Genomic DNA, 24,011 nt, shown 5'->3' on the forward strand with positions numbered 1-24,011 from the left:
TCACGTTCCTGCTCTCCTTCTCCTGCCACTTCTCCCCTGCCGTGAGGGTCTGACAGGAGATAAGCTGCGGCAACTGTTAAGTGCGGTTTGGGATGCCAGATTCACCACCCACGCCACAGGCAGCCTGTTGTGTTCTAACTGCCCTTTGTGGACGCTGCTGGGTTACATGAAAGTGCTCTAGGTACCTAAAGCCCATGAACAGGGTGGTGAATCCAACCCCTCTAGCCCCACTGAGGATCGCTGTGGCTTGCCTCTTATCAGACCCTTGATGTGCTGCAGGCATACGTGCCACAGTCCAGCGGAAAATAATGTCCCACGCAGCTGCACCACTATTTGCTGTGTTCCCATCAGATCTGAGTGGTGGCAGGTGACAATTTTTTTAAAAATATAAGTGCATTTCCAAATTTAGTAGAGTTAAACCTGAATTAGTAATTTTGTAATTACACATGAAAATTGGGAGGATTATGGAAAATTAGAGAGGGTTGGCATCTCGGCTAAAAGTCTCCTCGAAGGCAGATTTTACACAGTCAGGTTGCCCAACTTCAGGGAAGGAAAATGCAGAGATATCCTCCAGCAGGGCAGAATGAGGAGGCTGCAATTTAGATGGCATGGGGATCCCTGGCCCTGGAGAAGAGACCACACAAAGTTAAGTACCGGGGCAAAAAAGTGGTATGCTTTTTTTTTTTTTTTTTTGCTGCTAGATGAAATGCTGCTGCTATTTCTTCCTCGACACTATGTGGTATCTGTGGGTGACAACTGGGAAGTATCAGAAGAAAAGGCACTGAGAAATAAGAAATGGGTTAGCGGTCTCCTCGCATGCACACACTCAACCTCCAGCTGGAAAAACTAGGAAGCCTTCCTTTCTGTAAAACAGGAGCAGCGAAAAGCACCTTTTTGTTCTGAACTGAGCCAGGAAGCTCTTTGCCACAGCTGGACATGATCCAGCCTGTGATTTGGGTGCCCGGGTTTTACTGTCACCAAGCATCTCTGAACCTTTCCTATCAGGGTTGTATTTCCTCCATACTCACCATCAGTTCCTCCTTCAGTTTCTTAGCTGGTGTTTTTTTGGAAGCAGGAGTAGGAGCTGCTCTAGTTTTACTTGGGGTCTTTTGGTCCAATATGACATCATAGGTTTCTTTGTGGTCCTTGTCCTCTTCCTCCTCCTCAGAGCATGAAGCAGAATAGTCACTCTCGCTGTCTGAATGCAAGCTTGGAGCTAAGGGGAAAGTATTTGAGAGCTGGTAATATCTTTTTACAGAGAGACATTACACATTTCCTATAGCCTAGGTCTCCTCTTACACATTGTCCAACCTCTTCCAAGCATCCAAATCCTACTCTGGTTTCATAGCCATCGTGCTACTCAAAAAAAATCCATTCTACATTGACTTGAAAATATGCACACTTCTCTCTTTCCCCCTTCTCTTTCCAATTATTTAGTAAGGCTCTGCAAATTGGCCACAAGCCTCAAAGTACGGCTCTACTCTGAAAAGTGACTTTAAAAAGGACATTGTGGGATTCCATGTTTCTCTTAAAGACTCTACATCAGTCTGTACTAGTAAGAAGAGTTATTCCACCTGCCAGCCCTCTAAACATAAGTTGGTTCTTTCTGGCTCACGTCACCACTTGCAAAAAAGGCTTTGCCATGGGAATTTTATTAACAATTCTGTTGATTCAAGAGCAAGAACAGAATCTGGCTCACTCTTTCATGGCTCTGAAGTGCTAAGGAGTAGTAATTTTTTTTAAAGCGCAAAATGTTCAAAAGCACACAAATGACTTAGAAGACCAAGTCACTTTTGAAAATGAAATTTAGGTACCTAGGATCCTGAGATCCACTGACTGTCACTTAGGCACATCTGAAAATTTCACCTCAGCCTAAAAAGTGACCAATTATCTTTATGCAGAGTGCAGATCCCATGACAATTTAAACACAAACTACACACAAACCCAACTGCAAGAACATAAAAGAGGTCTTCATTTTCTGAATTATAGTAATCTATAAACTTCCCAAAGTGAGGTTCACACAATCTTATTGGAATGGAATTTTTACTAGAAATTTCATATATTTCTACTACATTTGAATAAAGCCCGAACAACTGAGCTTGTCAGATTAAAAGCTAATTTGCTTAGCTCAATGGTTCTCAAACTTTTGTATTGGTGACCCCTTTCACACAGCAACCCTCTGAGTGCGACACCCCCCACCCTATAAATTAAAAACACTTTTTAAAATATTTAACACTATTATAAATGCTGGAGATGTAGCGGGGTTTGAGGTGGAGGCTGACAGCTCGTGACCCCCTGCATAATAACCTCACAACTCCGAGGGGTCACGACCCTGTTTGAGAACCCCTGACCTAGCTCAATTTACTGTCACAGATACATGTTTTAACACATGTAAGAACAGAACATGAAAATCTCTCCCACACTGATCCTGCACACTTGAAGCCAGCCAATGACTTGAAATCATCTACTATAGATATAGAATATTAAAATCCCTGCCACTCTGAAAAGCTTAACAGCTTCTTAAGTCAGTTCAAGTGATTATGGCTGACAGACACAAACTCCCAGCCTTCAGAGGACAGAGATTAGAGAGTCTAACGGAAGAACTGAATTCCACATATTTAGTAAAGCATCCGCATGGATGGGATTATTTACATGGTTTTACCCGCTGAGATAAAGTCACTGAAGAAAGATTAGGTGCTGCCACTCACACCCCAACACCTCAGCAACAGTTCCTTGCAGTGAAGGAACTATGTATCCCAAAAACTGGCTCAGTAAAGATGGCTATTATGCTAATTTGACCTCGGAGTCACTTGAATTCTCTATGCAGACAGCAACGTCCTTGAAGCACCCATGAGGAGATAAGAACGGCCCTACTGGGTCAGACCATCTAGCCCAGTATCCTGTCTCCCAACAGTGGCCAGTGCCAGGTGCCCCCAAGGGAATGAACAGAACTGGTAATCATCAAGTGATCCATCCCCTGTTGCCCATTCCCAGCTTCTGGCAAACAGAGGTTGGGGACACCATCCTGCCCATCCTGGCTAACAGCCAGTGATGGACCCATCCTCCATGAATTTATCTAGTCTTTAGATGGAACTCAGACAGCAGGATTTAAGTAACAGAAACACCAACAGTCACCCTAAGCTTTTACTTATCAATGTTACTGTACTCCTGTAAACTGGAGCTTCCTGCAAATGGTTCTCCTTACCTGTCAATCTCTTCCTGAGTCTGTAAGGTGTTGTGGACACAAATTCATTCTTTTTACTCTGCAAGAGCACAAGTATGTTAGAAAAGTCACACATGCCCTACCAGTAGCAACACTTTCCTAGGCAAGGACCCAGAGTTTCATTTCTGAGCTCTCTCTTTCAGCTGGCAGGGACCTGGGAATGTTTGGAAGAGGGGATTCCTTGTGTCAGGTGACCACCCCCTGAGCCCATGGGGCCATATTCCCAAAGAGGAATCCCCTGAATTGAACACAGGACAGAAAGGCTGTGTATGTCTGTGTCTGTAGGGAGGTCCTCCCAACCGGGATGCGGAAAATTCAGAACCCTTTACCCCCTGAAGGAGCCACGTGGAAGTGATGACAATGGTAACACTTCTGCCAGACAGAGCCAGGATGTGCTAGGTCACATATTCTACTCACCAAAGTCACTTGGAGTTCCCATAAGAGAGCAACTAGCAAAGCCTAACAGAGCACCCAGAACAGGCTAGCAGAATTGAGAAGCCCCGCAGCAATGTAATGTGTCTGAGGAGCACTGAGCAGTTTGGTTCAGTCACTGTCCATTTAACCCAGTTAAACAGATTATTTCTGTTTTGTGGGGGAGGAGGTATGATTACGTCTGTTATGTCCAAGAGAGTTTAACTTTAGAACGACACAGGATGTGCAGAGCCACAGAGCCTTCTCATCAAGTTAAACACAATATGTTATCAGGACATCAGGCAAAGGACTAAGGACAATTTTGCTGAGATATAAACAGATCCTCCCATGGCAGGGCCCTAGTAGGTTTCAAGACTTTTTTTGTAGCTTTGGACCTTGGTAGCACATTGAAAGTGCAGGTCTACTCTTAAAGTGATTATGTACAAATGCCAGTCCAATCATCTGTGCATGTTCAGTTGCATCAATTTACTTTGTGTAATAAGTATGAGGTTTTGTTTTGTTTTTTGCTTTGTATTCCTGTTAGCAAGCAAAGCCAATACAGATCTGAAAGAGGAAACTGGGTTCTGCTGCAAAAACTGTAAACCAAGTTCCAATTGTAGAATCTTTATTACTGATAACTAACCCAGAAAGAACACAGCCAGACTCAGATTCCAGGCTGAGTTTGCAATAATTAGAACTGTGTAGATCATATGTGGAACCATGATGCCATCTTTTAGACTCACTTTTCAGATTAGAATGGCACTGCAAATATGCTTCAAAGCACTGCACACACCTACAGTATGGTGCCATATAAGAAATCATCACTGGAGTCTGGTCTCCATCTATTTCCCAGCATTCACTTCATGAACTCCCACAGGGCAGTCCTGCCCTGATGCAACCTCAGCAGACTTGCAAAGGCTGAACTGAATTATGGAGACTAAACTACCCTCTTACCTCTAGGCTATCCATCTAGTTCAGAGTTGAAAGAAGTTGGTGGGGCAGCCTAGAGGAAAGCTTGCATTGCTGCTGCATGAAGTTTGCCTGTTTTGTACTGTACCCAGGAGGACTTCGGTCTCATCAATCTGGTGTCTTTCCCCAGCATTACATTCATATTACTAGTGGACAATAAAGTGACCAAGTGCTAATGAGTCACCACAGTTTGCAGCATTTCTGGAGCGCTGACACCCTCCAGTCCTAAAATGTAGACAATTTCCTTCAGCAAGTTTTACAAGCTGCTGGGAATTTAAGCATTTAATAGCATATTAAAGGGATGTCAAACATGTCCAGTTGGGTGAGGCAAGAGAACCATCTCTCACCCATGCTAATTAGTCTGTCATACCTACTGATCTGCATGTTCACTCTAAAGCCCATAATCCAAGATCCTCATTTGCGGCAGTTTAGCACTCATTTAAACCATTCCCTGCTTCAAAATGGAGACATCTGCATCGTGAAAAACCTAGGGAGGTGACGGGTGGGGAGAGGCTCTTCACGCCCCATCCCCCAAGATAATCTGATGGTTTGTATTTTAAAATAAGATCAAACAAAAAGCAGTCACTCACCTTCATCTGGGCTTTGTTCGAAGCAGAGTACTCTGTAAAGCAAAATGAAAGTACCATATATTTCCAGCACTGCCAGCTTCTACAGACATGGGCACAAGATGCTCATGTTTCCCCAAATAAGAAATCCAGGCATCTGCTATCAGTGTCTCAGAGATATTGTTCCTGCATGTTAACTCTCTGGCCAGTCACCCTCATGGGTGCAAGGTGCAGCAATCCGCAGCTGCCCCAGAGGGGGGATACGCCCCAAGAAAGGGCCAGTGGTGCTACCAGCACTGGTGGCTTTAGCCAGGGTCCATGGGTACTGGGGACTGACAGGAAACCTTGAGTGAGCAGGAAGGGGGTAAGGATTTAGGTAGAGTGGGGAAGGAGGGGGACAGCAAGCGAGGCTATTCTCCATGACTAGTCCAGCAAAGAGCTGCGGTGTGGGACAGGACGGGGAGCCTGAACCAGCCCTGGGGTAGGGGTGCCCAGTTCTTGCATTCCAGCCATTGTAGCCTGGAGCAGATAACTGCCTCCCAGGACCCCAGGGGAGGAGGGAACCAGGGCTGGATGTGAGGCACAGAGAGGAGGGGATGAGGAGCAGGGCTGGCTTTGGTATAGTGCACCCATTGAACTGGGAGGCTACATCCGCTCCAGCTATCACCAGGAGAGGGCAGCTTTAGATTCCATGGAGGGCCCAACAGGAAGCCACCTGTGGAGGCTGCCATGGGGAGGTGCTGAACAAGCACGTCTCCAGAATGGTCTGTCCCCGTCCCTCTCCAGGGCTGCACCAACCAGCGCCAGACCCCATTGCAGAACATAAGTCAGGGCCTTCCTGCGAGGGTTGGAATGCAGCAAAGGATGTTTCTTCTCCCTCCTCCCGTAGCACTCAAACAATGACAGCATAGGCCTCATGTTAACAGACTGATTGCTTCCTGGCCTGCCCGCTCAAGCTCGCACACCAATCCAGGTCAAAACTCCAAAGCTAACAGGTAGGCAAGGGCGAGGGTATGGGCCTTGCTTATTCCAAAGGCCAGCTTGCCATGCCTTCTTTGTTGCGAGACATGCCACTAGGTGTCTCGCACTGATTATCCATTCTCTCAGCTCCCTGTGCAGACAACGCCCTGCATATTCTACTCCCCAGTGCACCTGTACAGGGGCTGCCAGTCCAGTCCTGCATGGTCCTAATTAGCCCTGAATTAAAGAATTCTCAAGTGAAGTGTATACAGCTAAGTCAAAGGAGTTACTCGAAGTTACTGAGCATTGCAGCAGCAGAAGGGAGAAGTAAACACATTCTGCTCAAAGCCAGTAGGAAAAAAAACAATCAAACAGCACGATCCACAAGAGAACTAGAGCACCAGGCAGACTAAGTGGCACTATTTACAAAGCCCAAAACTAACCCTGGAATATCAAGTATACTAGCAGTTGGACCCTGAATGCCAACCTGCTTAATTGCCATTTTTGTTGGGATACACCTGCTGGCTACTTTCCTCCAATTCACCGAAGTCTCTCAGAACTTACTTTTGCTGCTTTGAGGGGTGCTGGCTGGCTTCTCAGGATACTGGGAGGAATCAAAGGTTACATTCTTCCCGGGTGTCTGGGCTAGTTCAGAGGCTTTAAATAAAAGAGAATAGTTTCAAAATGTGATAGGCACACTGGACAGCTGTGGGTTTGTCACAGTCACACACAGATAGTTCTTTGCCCAAAGTAATCTCTTACATATTAACCCCATTTCCCAACCTTTTCAAGGAGCTGCACTAGATATTTCCCTTCTTTCTCTACCTTTGTGAGTAAATTTAATACTAGTGAAAGGTTCTTCAAGACTACACTCTTCTACTGATCCACAAGACAGGTACAGAGTTAGCCTGACCTAAGTGCCACCCTCCCAAAGGGGCCACCCCTTGAGGTGAGAAAATATTTTAGTCATGACACTTGGTCCTCTGTCTGAGGCTGCCGAACTGGACTCTGTGGTAATGGCTTATGTGTTGAGATCATCAGTCCACTGGGAACTGGACTAAACTCACATTTTATTGACTCCCTTCTGATAATTATCAGGTTGGGTTGGATTGGATTTGAACTGGTGACTTGAATGCAAAAGGCTATGTATTGCAATAACAGTCTTGAGAATCTAAATTTCACTCAGGTTTCAGAGTAACAGCCGTGTTAGTCTGTATTTGCAAAAAGAAAAGGAGTACTAGTGGCACTTTAGAGACTAACCAAGTTATTTGAGCATAAGCTTTCGTGAGCTACAGCTCAATTCATCGGATGCATTCGAATGCATCCGATGAAGTGAGCTGTAGCTCACGAAAGCTTATGCTCAAATAACTTGGTTAGTCTCTAAAGTGCCACTAGTACTCCTTTTCTTTAAACTTCACTCAGTTCACTCAACTAAGACTTCAGCTGTACCAGCCAGAATCTCCACTTGGCTTGTTCTAACCCACGATGGAGCTCAAACTGTTCCCAACTTCACACTCCACCTGCAAGACTAAAGGATTAAAGACTAAACTTCACACTCCACCAGCTCAGACTCTGCTGTAGAATTATGGCATGAACAGTGGAACAGGAGACACAACGAAGCCCAGCACAAAGGTTCAGCATTACAGTAAGGGAAACCCAGAGCATCAGTGGTTAAAGCCTGAATTACTGGTGACACATAATACAGTGGATGTGAACCTCTGCATTAACATATACAGAAAGGGGACCACTATAACATGAGAGCTGCCATTACAGAAGAAGCAATCACCAATTTGTCCAAATCCTGAGCTTCTGTTTCTCAAAACTTTTGATATAAAGCCAATTGTAAGACACCAAAAACAGTACTTTTTAAATACAAGTAAATTACAAGAAGACTGCCAGACTAAGATTCCAGAAAGAGTTTATCCTCGTGGTAATACTGAAAAGGAAGACATACCCAGCTCTGCCATCTTGCCAGAACGTTTTGGAGTCTGGAACGAGTAAATTTTACCACCACCTGCACTGGGGCCATTTCTCAAGGAATCTGTTAGAAAACACACAAGAACGGCCAAACTGGGTCAGACCAAAGGTTCATCTAGCCTGTCTTCCAACAGTGGCCAATGCCAGGTGCCCCCGCGGGAATGAACAGAACAGGTAATCATCAAGTGATCCATCTCCTGTCGCCCATTCCCAGCTTCTGGCAAACAGAGACTACGGACACCATCCCTTCCCATCCAGGCTAATAGCCACTGATGGACCTATCTTTCATGATTTTACCTAGCTATTTTTTGAACCCTGTTATAGTCTTGGCCTCTACAAGATCCTCTGGCAAGAAGTTCTACAGGTTGACTGTGTGTTGTGTGAAAAAATACTTCCTTCTGTTTGTTTTAAACCTCCTGCATATAACTTCATTTGGTGACCCGTAGTTCTTGTGTTATGAGAAGGAGTAAATAATACTTATTTACTTTCTCCACACCAGTCATGATTTTATAGACCTCTTTCATATCCCCCCCCCTTAGTCATCTCTTTTCCAAGACTGAAAAGTCCCAGTCTTATTAATCTCTCCTCATACGGCAGCCGTTCCATACCCCTAATCATTTTTGTTGCCCTTTTCTGAAACTTTTCCAATATATCTTTTTTGAGATGGGGCAACCACATCTGCATGCAGTATTCAAGATGTGGGCAAATACCATGGATTTAGACAGAGGCAATACAATATTTTCACTCTTATCTATCCCTTTCTGAATGATTTCTTAGTCATGGATACATAAAAAGCACCGACATATTCCTGAGCCATGGGAGTCAAGACTAACACGTTATCATTGGACTTGAAAGGGCTGTTTATGTTATGGAAGTGGAAAAAACCCCACAAGCAGTCCAAGAACCATTAGAATTCAACCACACACAGTCAAGTTTGTGGTCACTGGGCATCAGTCCCTGAAGGCAAATAATTGTTTGCCAAACAACCCCACCACTTACATGTTGCAACAGTTTATATCTTTCCCCAGAAATACCTTCAGCACACGCCCCCAAAACAGCCACGTAGTTCTGCTCTTCCAGGATCTCCTGGGCCTCATCATCAGAAACGTTCTCAAGTTTCTTCACAAATCTCTTTACGTTGAGCGCAAGTTGAGCTCTGTCCTTCCGAACTTTAACACCTAAAATCACAACCACAAAACCATAACTTCTGATAAGCTAAACGTAATTATTAATTAATAGTATTGCACTAGTACCTTGGAGCCCCTGTCCTGGACCAATCCCCTTTCTCCCACCCCCTCAAAGTTATGCAAAGAGCTGTACAAATAGAATAAAAACCACAGACCCTGTCCCAAATGCTTACAATTTAAATAACCAAAGCTGCAGTGAATGTTTCCGCTTTTAACATTCATATGGAAACTCAAGACAGCACCTGTCCCAACTGCCAAATAGTGATTTGGAACTTAGACATTAACATGACTGTTTTTTGGTTTCATAGCTACTTCTAGATTTCATACCAAGTTCTCAATATCCATATAAGCGATGACATCAGTGCAATTCTGAAGTGTTAACTGCCACTGCAGAGTTGCACATATCAGGATTTGAGCCCATAAAGTCTAAAAGGATCACACAGAACACCATAAAAAGAAACTCCAAGCCAAGTTTTTAAAAGGAGATGCTCTCAGGACATTACCGCCCTGGAAATATGCAAATTGTTAAAATTCAAAAATTTCAGCACAACTAGTGATTTTAGGTGCCTCAGTTTTCAGATACTTAATACAAAATACCTTAAAGAGGCCTAATTATCAGGAAGTGCTGAGCACTTGCATTCTGAGCAATCAGACCCTGCCAGGATGAAGTTGGGCACCCAGAGGGTTCCAATCATTTTGACGACCCTGACCCTAGATACATTTCAATTATCTGCAAAACACGGTGCCTTGTTTACACTTAAGCCACCAATACCTCCGTTATCAGAAATGTGCTTCAGAACATCTTCATCAGCCACAAACCTGGCTTCCAGGACCTTGCTTCTCTTTAACTCCAGCTGACTCATAGCAGACAACCTGCAATGCCAACAAGCGTTAACCAGGTGCGCGGCCGGGCACTGCCCACCCCGCAGAGCGCCACGCAACCCTGCAGCTACGCGCCCCGCTTCTAGGCAGCGGAGCCACCACGTGCACGCGGCCGCAAGAGCCGCCTTACAGCCAGGGGGCTACGCACGGGGCTCTGCAATGGGGGGCACGCCTGGGCCCCGGCTGCCTGCGGAACTGGAGGCTGCAGCGGCCTCGAGCCCCGCCCCCTCCCCGCGGCTCACAGGAAGCTCAGAGACGGGTAGCACGAGCCGGAACAAGGCGCATCCTTCCAGGCTCTGGGCCGCACAGCGCGAATCTACCACCCCCCCCTTGGGGGCAAAAGGAGGGGGGGAACTGCGCTGCACCAATAGGAAACGCAGCCGCGCGCGATCGATCTTCCCGCCAGCAAATCAACAGCGCCTCTGGCGGGCCCTTCCGCCCGTCCCCGGAGGTACTCGCCCTCAACCAACCGAGAGGGGGGCGTGGCCAGGAAGGTGTCCCCCCCAGACTCCTCCCCTTTCTCGCTCCAGAGCGGAGGTGCCGAGAGCCCTGGGAGGGGCGCGCGAGGCGGGCACGCGCCGCCTCGGCCCGGCTGAAAGCCCGCGGGTACGAGGCCCGGCCCGCCTTAGCCGCGAGCGGGAGCCGGGGTCCCTGACACTGACTGACTGACTGCTGAGCCGGGGATCGCAGCTCCGCTCGCGGGCCCGGGGGGCGGGGGCAGCGTCGCCCTGCCTCGGGCCCGAGCCCAGGGCGCGCCGGCCCCTGGGTGACGCCGAAACAGGCGCCCCGCGTGCCGGGCCCCCGCCCCCGGCGCCCTAACCCCTGTCACCCGACCTGCGCTGCGCCTGCGAAGGCCGAGCCGTTCCCTGAGGCGGTCACCCAGGGCCGGGCAGCGCGCGCGGGGGGGGGACGGTCACACGCCACAGCAACCCGCCCTGGCTCAGAGACCCTTGTAACCTGCCACGCCTTCGGGGCGCCCTCGGCCGGGTTCCCGGGAAGAGAGGTACGGGTGGGGGTGCTGGAGGGGGGACCTGCAGCGGGGGGAATCACAGGTCGGGGGGCACTATGGCTCCCTGCCAGGGCAGCAAGCCCAGGACCCAGCGACAGCCGTCAGTCAGCGCCTCCTTAAGGGCCCCCTTGCCTCAGCGCCGGGGGTGGGAGGACGGGGGGGCGCTGTGGTTTGCAGGGGAATGTAGACCAACCAACCGTGGGTGCAAGGGAATAGACGCACGTGGCTGTTCCTGCTCTGCGGAAGACCCGCCGAGGGCCTTGCACATTGCATGTTGTTTGAAAACCCTGCTCTGAGAGAGGACGCTTAAAAAAGAGGCCATGTGTAGAAACCCTTTATATATAGTAACCCTAGTTACTTGAAGGCTTCCTACCTTTTCTTTCATTTAACAAAAGGGATTACACCTTCAGCTATCAATTTGTGGCAGTCTCTGGGAGTTGCCATAAAGCCAGATTACCAGGGAAGCTGCATACCAAACCAGCTCTGGTCTTGGTGAATGGAACCTGCCTGCTTTGCAAGCCACCCTCCTGAGCACTCTAGAAAGGTTGCTTACAAAAAGTAAGTAAATGAAAAAAAGCAACAAGGCACGTTAAATCATTAAGGAAGACGTTAGCAGTCTCCTAAAAGTTGCATGTGGAGTGCTGATCAAATTCCAACTCTGGAAATTACGTTTTCCCTACTTAAAAGCATTGATTGGTGAATTTTAATCATGTTTGACTTAACTTCTGGTCAAACTGTGGCATAAAATTAGTGTATACTGTTAAACAGCTGCCATGTTTCATCCCAAATTAGCTACATTTCAGAGATGAAGAAATGACATCTGTATTGAAATTAATCCCAGTCCTTGATAACAGCAGAAGCATTATTCTACATGCTCAAGCAAGTGTTTGACTAAAAGGAGGCTTTGAAGGAGGATGGGTGCAGCAGAAGTCATTCTTCTTATTTATGTAAAGGAAGTGATTCCACAATCTGAAATTTAGATCAGAAGCCCCCTCTCTTACTGAAGTCTTTCTTCATCGCCCTAACATTTGTATAGACAGGATGGTGGAAAGGCTTCGGTCTCTGCTCACAGAAAATTAGCTTACTGAACTCAGCAGCACCTGGAATGTATACCATATAAACTCTAAGCATATTCCAATATTTTCAGAACTAGTCTCTCTTGGTTATTATGCAATTTCATTTGTAAAACGGTAACAGAATGATACACTTTTATCTTCTCACTACCCGTGTCCTCTGGGCTTTCCTCCTCCCTTTTACTCTCTGCACTTTCCTCTTCTTCCTGTTCCTTCACAGGGATAGCCTCCTTTACTCCATATTAAGTTTACTTGGAAAAAATAAAATCAGTAAATACTCTTTTTTGTATGGAATGAAGTGTATTTACACAACAGACTGACACCCAAGGAAAGTTATCAGGTAAATTGGCATTAGCAGGATATTAATCTGAAATACAGTCCATTAGTGTTGACAGAGACATATTGCATATTAATTGTCCAGTTCTCCCCCAGAACCACTCAGTATCTGTGCTCAGCATAGGTCATCTAAGTTTGTAAAATGAATGAAAGACCATTGCACTAAGAAACTGTTTAGAAAGATCCACTACATATTGACCTCAACAGAAGCAAATCTATAAAACAAGAAAACTATGCTCAGGTTAAAAAAATACAATTGACACAAGGTGTACATATTCATCCAGAAACACCACAATATTTATTTAATATTGTATATATATATATATTCTGCATTGCAGGCTGTTTTCCATTTTATACATCTCTATTTACAGTGATTTAAAATATTCTTTTTTTTTTTAATCTCTGGCAAATATTTACAAGGTCAACAGTAACTACATTTCACATTTCAACAACAATCAACAGCATTAACCAGTTTCAGTAAGACAGTTAAGATAATGGCTTACATGCACCAATAACATGATCTTCAATATGTGTCATCTTCAGCTCTGTAAGAATGAAGATTTTCACTGGTTCCAGGTTAAAGGACATCATGAAACAGAGACTGCATTTACTACATACCCATTCTGTTTAGTTTTTCACCAGCACTATATCCTGAATGTCTGTGAGTGCATACCAACATGCAGGGTTACACTGGTGAAAAAAGGGCGTCTCCTACACAATTGAAACCCTTTTGCTAAACAGATTTGTCCACAGAAAGTAGGTTATTTGCTGTCTATACTCCTTTTGTGACAGTGATAAGATTACATAATGCCAAAATAGTAAAAATCCTTCAGAAACCTTAGTTCAGAGAAATAAACCTTGTATGACAGAAACAGTAAGAAAATACTATCTCAATCCTTGCAGATTGTTTCATTTTGCTAGTCAAACTGACTGCAAATTCTGTATTGTTACACGAACAGTAAGACTCAAAAGATTCATTGTAAAGTAGAGGAATTTATTACAAATTTAAAAAACACAGCATGGGGTACCCCAGTTTACTTATAGCAAATAAAAGCTACCATAGTAAGTCCAAAAAGATAATCTAATTATTCAAAATCTTTACTAGCTTTTGCCTGGTGTCCTTGATATGGAAAAATGTTTCTAGTTAAATGACTCTTAAGGTTATTTACTTTATTACATGGTTTCGTTCCATAAATAACCAACTAGTAATGCCCTTGCCCAAAAGTATGCACTTTTCTGCAAGAAAACAGTAAAATGTAGTGTTTCCAAGTCATATTTGAACACACAAACATTTTGACCACTAGCAAACCAATGGATACTTTGCAAAGACAAGTAATTTATCCTGAGTGATTGCTAACTCACATTGACTGCACATTAGAAGCCATGTACTTTTTGCTAGTAACATTTTTCATAAAAAAAATATGCAAGACTAGTGAATGGTCTGAACTGGAGGGAAAAGTTTCAGTAGCTTATTTTCTGTCACTTTTAAGTCCTATAATGTCAAGGAGAAGAAATGTAATTTACTTAGAGAAACTACAGTCAACCTGTTAAATTTCCTATTCAGTGCTGGAAAAGAGCAGGATCAATTGTCCTACACCTGAAATAAAGATACAGTGACAAAGCACCATAAAGGAGTCTTATTGGAGGGTACATCTAAACTATTAGTTATCTGTGTTACAGACTTGATATAGCTATTTGCTCATTTGAAGGCATTTCAGTAATTAACTTGATTTTTCTAGAGCTGATTAATTTGTTTGGAAATTCGATTTTTTTAAAACTTCGTTTGACAGAAATGTTCAGTCAAAATACAGGGGTCTTCTGCTCTATTCGCTCACACTTCACGCACTGCTTGTAAACCTGTAATAGGAATTCATGACAAAATAATTAGTTGGCAAAGACCTAGCTCAAAATGCAGTCCAGGATCTCAAAATAACTGTACAACTGTTTCCTTCCATGTTTCGTCACAGGAATAGAAAAGCAATCTTTTACATTAGAAGGGACAATTTATTGAAGGATGGACCCCATTTTAATTACATTTGGTCCCTTAATGGTCTCTTTTGGTAAACTCTCTGATGCATATAGGAAAGATAAAAGGAATTTGCTTTTCTGTTCACAAGGGATGACACTAAATCTTGAAACAGAAACATCAGTTTGCATCTAATTTAGTTAAATCTAGAATTAAGCTGTCTGATTTGGGATAGATTGTCCACTAATAAAGTTCATTTCTTGTCCAGATTGTATCTGAGGTTCTCCGTATTAGACTTCTAGGGAGAACTACAAAATAAACAACTTATTCTTATTGCAGATACTGACCCTAGCCAAGCCCCAGGTAAAATTTACTCATTGTTTTAAGTGGCTACAGCTATTTCCTTTCTTCCTGTTTTATGCTTTGCAAGCTGGGCTTAATAAGGTAGGATTTTAAAAATCCATATTAAAAATATTAGCAATGGTCATATGAACATATGTATGCCAGCCTTGCAAAATCTTATTCTCACGCTCACTTGGGGTGTTTTGTTTTGACATAACAGTGACAGATCAGTTTCCCCCACTCCTCTCCATTATCTTCCATCAAAATGTAATAGGTATATACACTGGGCTCTCTGCTGATCTATTATGACAATTTTGAAAGAAGGGTTTATATGTTCATTTATACTTCGGCCATAGAAAATTTCTAAATAAAACTTTTGTGCAATGCACAACCTTGATTATCCAAATGCCATAAGGAAAAAATGAGGAGAAACAAGGGAATTTTCAGTAAGGCCCAGGTCCTAGAAACAAACACTAAGTTTAAAATACCAAACAATATCAAATATTGTATGGTCTGGTTTAAGCTGAATACTCAGTGCATGTACGCTATAGTGAATTTGCCCTTTTTATTTTACATGTTTGGAATGGACTGGCACAAGTTACTTCTGGCTTTGCCCCTTGAGTTCTACAATCATTCCTGACTCAAGAAATAAAAATACATGTTCATTGTCCACGCATGAACTATTCTCACACTGCCAATGGATACAATAGATATACCTAATGCACTTGATAGTAAGTTTAACATATTACACTAACATGTCTTAGACTTAGGCAATGCTAGATTGCAACAATTTAGGGTTTGTATGATTTACTATTTAAAATATCAAGACTGTCTTTTTGTTCTGTTTGTATAGTGCATAATAAATAATAGGTTAGCTCATATTATATTTATCAATTTTTTCCACAATTTAGGGGGACAATATTTTGTGCAACTTAATTTCAAAATTATTTTCTTTGATTGAAAAGTCATTTTGTTCATTTCTTTCTTCAGATTGTTTTGATTTCCAAGAGTTTTTTATTTTTGATTTAAAAAAAATCAATCTGAAATTATTTATCAATCAATTTGTCTGAATTGTTTCCAGGTTTAAGAAAATTAAAATGCCTTAAATCTTAAAGCAGGTAGCAACTGGCTTATCTGGAAGGACAAAAAAGTTTAAACTGTTGATTTAAAAATGGCCTCAGTGTAGAATAATCTGTTCCAAAATTAATCTTCAAAATATATTTGTGAACCTTTTTTCAATATTTTGACATTTTTTCCCTTGAACTAAGCTTTAAAATTAATTACTAGATATCCAAAAAGCAAAGCAACCCACTTTGTATTTGCCACTATTTAGTAGTAGATCTTACCCCCTTAATTTTCTAATATGTTTACATTTATATACAATACACACAACTGAGGCAACTGATAGTCAACATATGACAAATGTATGTACCTACCCACACACAGACCTCACATGGTGAGAAAAAGCTCTGCCCCAGTACATTCCACTATTCACAAAAGTAGTGCAAATAAAATATTTTGTCAGAAAACAATATTTTCACTATTCCAATGTTAAAGCAGGTGATTTTAATTACTTTAAAAGCTTAGTAAGAGAAATATAAGAATTTGTTTGGAAATGTCAGATTTATGTATTTGAGACTATTATATTTGCAAACCATACAAATATCTGATATAATAAATAATTGGTGTGATAAAATGTTCACTGATACAGAATGGAAGGACAGGCTTCACACAGCTAAAAAAGCTTTTTCAGGGTCACATCACAAAGGGTATTCCAATCTGTATTTGAGATGTACAATAAGGTACAAAGTCTCAATATTCTGAAAACTAAATTAAATGGATGGATAGTACAGTATTTAATCTTCACTTGCAACATTCGTTTAAACAGCTATTACTTGTCATCTTGCTGCCTGCATGAAAAATGGCTCACAGCTCAACCAAAATACCACTTAAAATAGCTTAAAAGCTGATCAAAGATTTAATTAGCAAGCCAGTTATTTTATATTTCCTTAAATTATGAAGCCCCAGAAAAAAACAAGTTACAAATGCCAGCATATTATTGTACACAGTTATGCTAAAAGCAAGGGATAATACATTTATCCTTACTTAAATATGTATCTACACCTAGCGACAGTACCCATAGTTCCCCACCTCAGAGTTGTGCATATATACTATCTCAGATGAGGAGGAATGTCGTATTCTACATTCTGATCTTCTCTTGTCTACTGCAACTGTACTCAACTATTGCAGGGGTCTAAAACTAGTGCATGATGTTACATACCAAATGCATTATAATTATGAAGAGAGAATAGAGTGAGGTAAGGATAAAGAACTTAAGCCTAAATCTTTGTCACAGTTATCAGAAACCTATTATTTTAATAGTTTTGTACTTAGTTTAACAGTAGCATACAATACCCTCCGAAGTCAACTCTGATTATTCTTTGTTTGTATCCCAAGCATTTCCATTTCAGTTAATGCCACAGTACTTTGAAGTTCACTGAAGCTCAGTACATCATATTTCACAACTACCTTGACATGGATTGATGGACACATCTAAAAGCATTAATGATATATAGCACTGACTTGACACATTATAATGACTGCTTCATTTATGTTAATGGATGAGTCATTCCAGAACACAGAGAGGTTGATCAGCGAACGTCTGACACATAGCACTCAAAGGATCCTTTGGACTAGTTATTATGTATCATGTCAGTCCATAGTGTGGAACAAGTAGGATGTTAATAGGGACAAAATTTGAACTATATCAAAAAGCATCTAATAGAGAAAGTAGTGTGCATATACACAAAAGCAGGTTAACGAATACGTATAACAGATTTATAAAATATAACAAAGCACTCCACCAAAATAAAGACTAAACACCTTCAAAACTGGTTTTAAAAAAGTGACTAAAACTTAATTCAAATTTGAGCACCCATATTTGACTCCCCATTTGAAATCACAGGAATATTTCATTTTGCTGAACTGGTTTAAGTGCATTTTGTGTAAGAAATGGATCAAGATATGGAAACTTGTTTGCTAAGTTTTAGCCTGACGCAAAATTTTTAGAAGAGTTATAAATTCCTTAGGTGAAAACTAACAATGGAAAATACAGAACATCGATAGCAGAGCTACCAAACATCACTTTTTATATTTTTGTGTACACCTCTATATAATATATATGTATACATACATAATAAACACTTGAAAAAATATATTGGGATTCTTCCAAAACTAGCCTGAACTTCTGACTTACATTTCCACCTCAAGAACTAATATAAAGGAATAATTTGGTCCTTATCAATTTGAAATTATCTTTATCTTTATTAATATTCCTTTTTTTTTGTTTGTTTAATCTGTTCCAAATACATCTCTACTCCTCTTTAAAAACATCAGACAAGCTTCTGCACAACCATAGCCATCATATTAAGTGTCTCCATTGCCAGTACTCTAGAAAACAAACTGACAAGTGTAGCCATCTCTTGCTATGTTGTGAAGCATCACTATTTTTTACAGTACATATTTTTAGGTCAACTTTACTCCAGGGCATTACCTCTTGGCTACTCCAGATTTTGTCTTTGTTCTGTCAATTTATGCATCCCTGGCAGTCCTTGCAACTTAGCTGCAGTTTTTAAAAAGACAATAAAGTGTTGTTTCCTTTTTCTTAACTGAATGTTTGTGTTTAAAGTGTTTGAGATTTTTGCATAATTCTGAATGCTGTTTGATGCTATCATTCCTCTTTGAATGTGAAATATGAAGATTAAGTGACCAAGTAACTCATTCAATAATAAAAATGTCTTCCTTTAACTGTTTAAACTATAAGCTTGAAAGTCACTTTGGAAAAAATGCTACTTGAAATGAGGGTGTTAAAAAGAGAAGAAGAATCAAAAGCTCGAAATAACATTTAAACAACCAACCCATTAAATAACCACTAGCAATGTAATGCCATTTTAGTTCTGAATTTCATAGTCTTTATAAATCAAAAGATAGCCTGTTATTGGTAGCCATTTGTGTATATTTTTTCACAGTGAAAAATTATAAAACCAAAGTGCCTACATAATGAAAAAAATTAACTCTCATCTGTTCCATGGGTTAATGGCCTGTAAAATTCCAGGTCACAACGGAGTAGAGAAACAAGGCTGAGACTTCCTCTTTTCTCCTTAGTTATCCAAAGAAAGAGACAGGCTAAAATATGATGAACATTCCCTTTTGTAATCAGAAATGAACTTTTAAGTAGTGATCTCCAGCATAGGTACCAACTGCTGCCCATCCATCAATCACTTAGATTCAGGACTTGGCTCAATGGCATGAGATCAGAGTTTTCTAGGAGATTGCCTGCCTCCATCAGCAAAACGATCAGATAATATTTACAAAATGCAATGGATTGTAAATACAAAGGCAGTGAAGTGTGGTCCTTCTGGGAGAAAATACTGTGAGTACCCCGTTATACCAACATTGTTTCTAGAAAGTGTTGCACATTGACGCTTCAGTGTTTCCAGCAAACCATTATCTCAGTCCCTGATGCAGCTCCTTGGAGGATTATGTCTGGACTACAGTTTTCTTAATCTACACTGTGACTGAACTAGGAACACCGAGAAAGCAGGAGGGGCTTCCTAACAGCTTTGATACCATAGAATGCAGCCTGAGAATCCCTCTGTTTACCTGAAGATGCACTTGTTCAATTCAGTGATCATCACCTCACGCAAATAGAAGCAGAGCTAGTAGTTAATTGTTTCTGGGAAAGTGTGCGTCTCCTTCCCACTTGTGAATTATTTCAACAGGTTTGGCCTTTCCAAATTCCAGTCTATAAGCGGAATGACCCTGTGTCCTGGTGGGGGGGGAGGGGGCGGCGGCGAGGAAGACATATAACATAAATATGGCTACAACGCCATAAGTAGTACACTGTGACCTACGTTCTCTACTTACAGCCCTCTCTTTATCTGAGGGGCAACGACTTGGTAATAGGCATGTCTCCGCTGCTAAACAGGAAGAGTTTCAGGAGTAGGAGAGTGGAGGTGAGGGTGGGGAAGGAAAAGAACAATTCTCATTTTTAATGGAAAAGTGCATTAGTCAGCCAGGAGCAATGACATTCCCCTCCCCCAGAATTGATTGCACAAGCTCAGAGAGGTCCAAAGTCACATTAGAATCTCTGAGGCACTCCTGGTTCTAAGAAAAATCATGATCCAGTAGTCTTTGCAGTACTGTAGACTGATAAAACTAACCCGTTTCTATTTCTTAACAAAGCCAAAGCATCATCTCATAGGGATCACATTCACCATTTCCTCCAATATCACCAGTCTCACAGTGTTGAAATGGGACTGATCAGCCTACGATGGATTGCACGTCACCCAAGGAGAAAGGAAGGTGGGGAAAAGGCATACAGTACATTTTATACTGCTTCACAACCATGTTCACAAGGGTGGGGACTGGGAGTGAGGGGAGATTTATTGCTGTTTCATACAAAATACAGGATGATATCTAAACTGAATCAAATGAGATCACAATGGTCAGTATTTTCACACTGTGGAATGAAGGTTCTTGTTCTTGCCCAAGGATGAACTGTCTGTTGGTTAAAGAGGAAGAGGGGAGTCAAAGCTACACCTGGGATATCAGCTGCATATTGAAACTTGGGGATCGAGACTGCTTTGTAAGGGGAGCCCCTGGGGTAAGGAGATCTTTACCTTCCCCAGTTTGGCCTAGCCGGTCCTCCTGTAGACTGATCGTTGAAAACCGATTGGAATTGCCAGCTGCTAGATTAGTAACACCCTCAGTGCCAACCCCAACAGTAGAAGCTGCTTGACCACCATTCACATAGTCAAATGATTTACTGGAGGAAGCACTGGCGGTCCGGATCAGGCTCAAGCTACTGGCTTTTGGTACCACCTGCCCAGCAGGCAGGCTGAGGTGTTTCTTTGTAGGTGTCATCTCAATTGTTTCCGCAGTAAGGTCAGTTGGTTGGTGCAGGTACTGCTTCCGAGCTACTGAATCTCGAGGGTTCTCATTGGATTTAGTGGCAGATGATGTTTCTTTATCCTTAGCTGAACGCCCACTTGCTGCTTTCCTTAAACTGCCTCTCTGGGATGTGGACGATAGAGGCTTGGTCCCAACTGGCTGGCTACTAAGGGAAGCTCCTGATGAAAATCCTTCATCGGCATCATTGAGGTTCACAGACTCCTCTCTTCCATTTATAGCCTCAGCATCTACAAAAACCCAGCACAAACAAATCAGACCCAGAAACTAAACAGTCAAGTTACATGAAGTGGATGTGTACAGATGTAAACAGAACATCACTTAAAACAAACTTCATTTTCAGCTCCAAACACTTTTCCACTTGTTAAAAAATACTGATTCCTACAACCAAAAATCTTCCCGCTATACATAGTGGTCGGTCACTTTAGTCAGCACCGAATTACAGCACTGTACGCTAGGAGCCTGATTTACCTCTGACTTGCCTTATTTTACACTGATGTAGCCTCATTCACTTCAAGGGAGTTATTCCTGATTTACACATGTAAATATAAAAAATCAGGCCCCATATGGTTTATTTATTCTCTGTTCTATTCACATGCACTGTGCCCAGTTCTCTCTCACTTGTATAAACCTATTATGCTTTTGTGAGACAAGAATCAGAGCCTCTTGTGTGTGTACTTTTTATCTGGGTAAACCTCTCAGCTTCATCATTTCACCACCTTCTGTAGAACTGATCAGCTCATCCTCATTTAGGGCTGTATCCCAAGAGATACAATAAATGCAGCTCCTGCTGAAGTCAATGTGAGTTGCTGCAAGAGCTCAGCAACCTTTAGGAATAGGTCAGACCATTGATCACCAATTGCCACCATGCATGCAGGTGTAGTAGATTTCAGCAGATGCCAACTGGCACATAATATGACTAAACTTTCTCCTGGAGATAAACCCTAACTCTTAATTGTCATCTCTCCCCCAAACCCCAGTCCTCCTTGCACTTCCATGCAATTACATGAAGCTGGCTTCCATCATATCACCCGTAACCTGGCTACCTAAATATCTTCTATCTATTTGTATAGAATACAAGATTAAGCTGCAAGTGCCGCACACTGTGGAAGAGACTTCATACTTCTGAACAGGACCTGCCTGTCAAACAGCAACCTATTGCTCCAGGCCATGAATGGAGAACAGAGAAAATCTAGAGGTGCCCTCAGTTTCCTGGGATGCAACCTGAAGTCTGGTTTTGAAAGTTGCGAGTTTAAAACCCAACTGTGAGGGTATGTCTACACTTCAGTTAAAAACCCATGCCTGACCCGGGGGCCTTGGGCTCAGGGTTTGTTTAATTGTGGTATAGACGAAATTAAACAGACCCTTATCCCGAGCTGAGTCAGCTGGCACAAGCCAGCTGCAGGTGTCTAACTGCAGCGTAGACATACACTGAGTGTATTAAGTCAGTGACCTTTGGAAACAAGTGTGGGTGCAAAGGTGGATGAGCTCTGCTGGTTTACCAGCTGTATTTACTGGCAGCAGGTTCCTTTGCAAACTACTTCTAGTCTGTGATTTTCATGTTGCTCCTTTATTTTCCATTACTAAGGAAACAGATGCATTTACTTCTTAAGTGTTTGCTTTCAGTCCTATACCATGAAACGGGCTGTACAAAAAATACCAAGTATTTTCATAAAAAAATTAATTTTGTTTCAGGACATTTTGAAGCCCCAAGGAAATTCATAAAGTAGTTTTTACATCAGAACATGACAAAATATGCATTTCTCATGTATTTGAACAGGACTTTGAATTTCAAAAATTGAAGTTTTTGCATTTGAGCGAAAGTGAGCTCATTTTCAATCCAGCTGTCTTACTTTCGAGATTAAAAAAGCTAAATTTTACCGTATTTTTTTTTTTTAAATAAGGCCTTCAAGTTGTAAGAATTTCAGATTTCCCTGTGATAACCCTAAGTATGACTGCTTGTCGGAAACCCCAGGAAATGTGCATGTTTGATAGCTTCAACTACTGCATTGCTCCAGTGGCAGTTTGCTCACTCTGTTCTGGCACATACCAAAGAGATTGTCTGAAGCTCCTTAAATGGTGGCAAAAGGTTTATGAGTCTAACATACAGGAATGAACCTACCCTTCCACAGATTGTTGTCAGTGCACTGACAGAGGTAACATGTTTTTAAACTTTCGAGTTACACTGCAGCCTCTTGAGGCCAGTACTTTGCTCTTGATTCTCCTTCATCATGAAAAAATATCTCGCTTGGCTATGCATCATATTTCAGAAGCAGAACAGCTTTACAGATGGGGGTTTTGGGGTCCCTTTCAGGAAACCCTTTTCTTTGAAGCTAACATCACTGTTATTCCTGGGTTCAGCCTCTCAAGGGGGCACTTAGCCACTTTTTAACCTAAAGCCATTCTCAGTAGAGTACAATGCTGGTCTGCTTTATTAGGTAATCCTCACAGGTTTAATCTAATCTTTAACCTCCCATAAACTGTAGGAGACTTCACAGTACTGCAATCTTCATACCTGGAAAAAAACTTGAGCCTTAGTACAAGACAAGTACAAACTCTAAGGGATATTTTCTAATTATTAAAATGCATTTACTACAACCTCCTGAATACATATTTAAAATATGTGTTTTATTTTTTTTCCTGTTTGATCAAATCAGTCCTTTAGAAATATAAAATGTTTGGCTTCTCATTTATTCACACAAATACTTCCCCACATTAAACAATGAGACATTTTATGAACAACCCATCACCACCACCACCTCTATCCTCAAAGGTGCTGGTAAAAGGATGATACAACCGAAACACCCTGAAAACAAAAGAACCTTTTCCCATCAGACCCAGCATTTATATTCTTTTATACAACCATGCAAAGCTGAATAAAAGTGCACTGATTAGGAACGAGGGCAGCAGCTAACACCTCCTCTCTCAACCCTCCCTTATTCAAATGGATGATGTGCAACTTGCAGGGACACACCCCTAAGCAATATGGGAAAGCTTTATTTGAACACTGATGCAAACACTGTGAAGAAGCACCAAAGTGTTCATGAGAAAATAATCAGGGACGCTAAACAGATTATCCTACTTCAGAAAAACACCATGAGATAGCAGAAAGAAATTGCAAGGGTAAAATTGTAAAGTAT

General features: G+C 42.0%; 2 protein-coding genes across 12 annotated transcripts in view; both read right to left on the bottom strand.

Moving 5' to 3' along the window:
* ORC2 (origin recognition complex subunit 2) overlaps positions 1–10,519 on the bottom strand; it is a 25,567-nt gene extending 15,048 nt beyond the window's left edge. For 2 of the 4 annotated variants that reach the window (XM_074967883.1, XM_074967881.1), the window contains exons 1-7: positions 10,066–10,411; positions 9,141–9,284; positions 8,084–8,170; positions 6,694–6,786; positions 5,194–5,225; positions 3,206–3,263; positions 1,029–1,216 (exon numbers count right to left, since the gene is read on the bottom strand). In XM_074967883.1, the coding sequence (XP_074823984.1) occupies positions 1,029–1,216; positions 3,206–3,263; positions 5,194–5,225; positions 6,694–6,786; positions 8,084–8,170; positions 9,141–9,284; positions 10,066–10,156 (693 nt within the window). In that variant the 5' untranslated portion in view covers positions 10,157–10,411. The other 2 variants (XM_074967882.1, XM_074967884.1) reach the window with 2 other exon arrangements.
* Positions 10,520–12,661: 2,142 nt separating this feature from the next.
* Positions 12,662–24,011, bottom strand: part of HYCC2 (hyccin PI4KA lipid kinase complex subunit 2) — a 96,361-nt gene continuing 85,011 nt past the window's right edge. For 7 of the 8 annotated variants that reach the window (XM_074967898.1, XM_074967901.1, XM_074967899.1 and 4 more), the window contains one exon: positions 12,662–21,101. In XM_074967898.1, the coding sequence (XP_074823999.1) occupies positions 20,497–21,101 (605 nt within the window). In that variant the 3' untranslated portion in view covers positions 12,662–20,496. The remainder of the gene's footprint in view (positions 21,102–24,011) is intronic. The other variant, XM_074967905.1, reaches the window with a different exon arrangement.

The sequence above is a fragment of the Natator depressus genome, chromosome 11 (assembly GCF_965152275.1).
Source record: "Natator depressus isolate rNatDep1 chromosome 11, rNatDep2.hap1, whole genome shotgun sequence".
Taxonomy (NCBI): Eukaryota; Metazoa; Chordata; order Testudines; family Cheloniidae; genus Natator; species Natator depressus.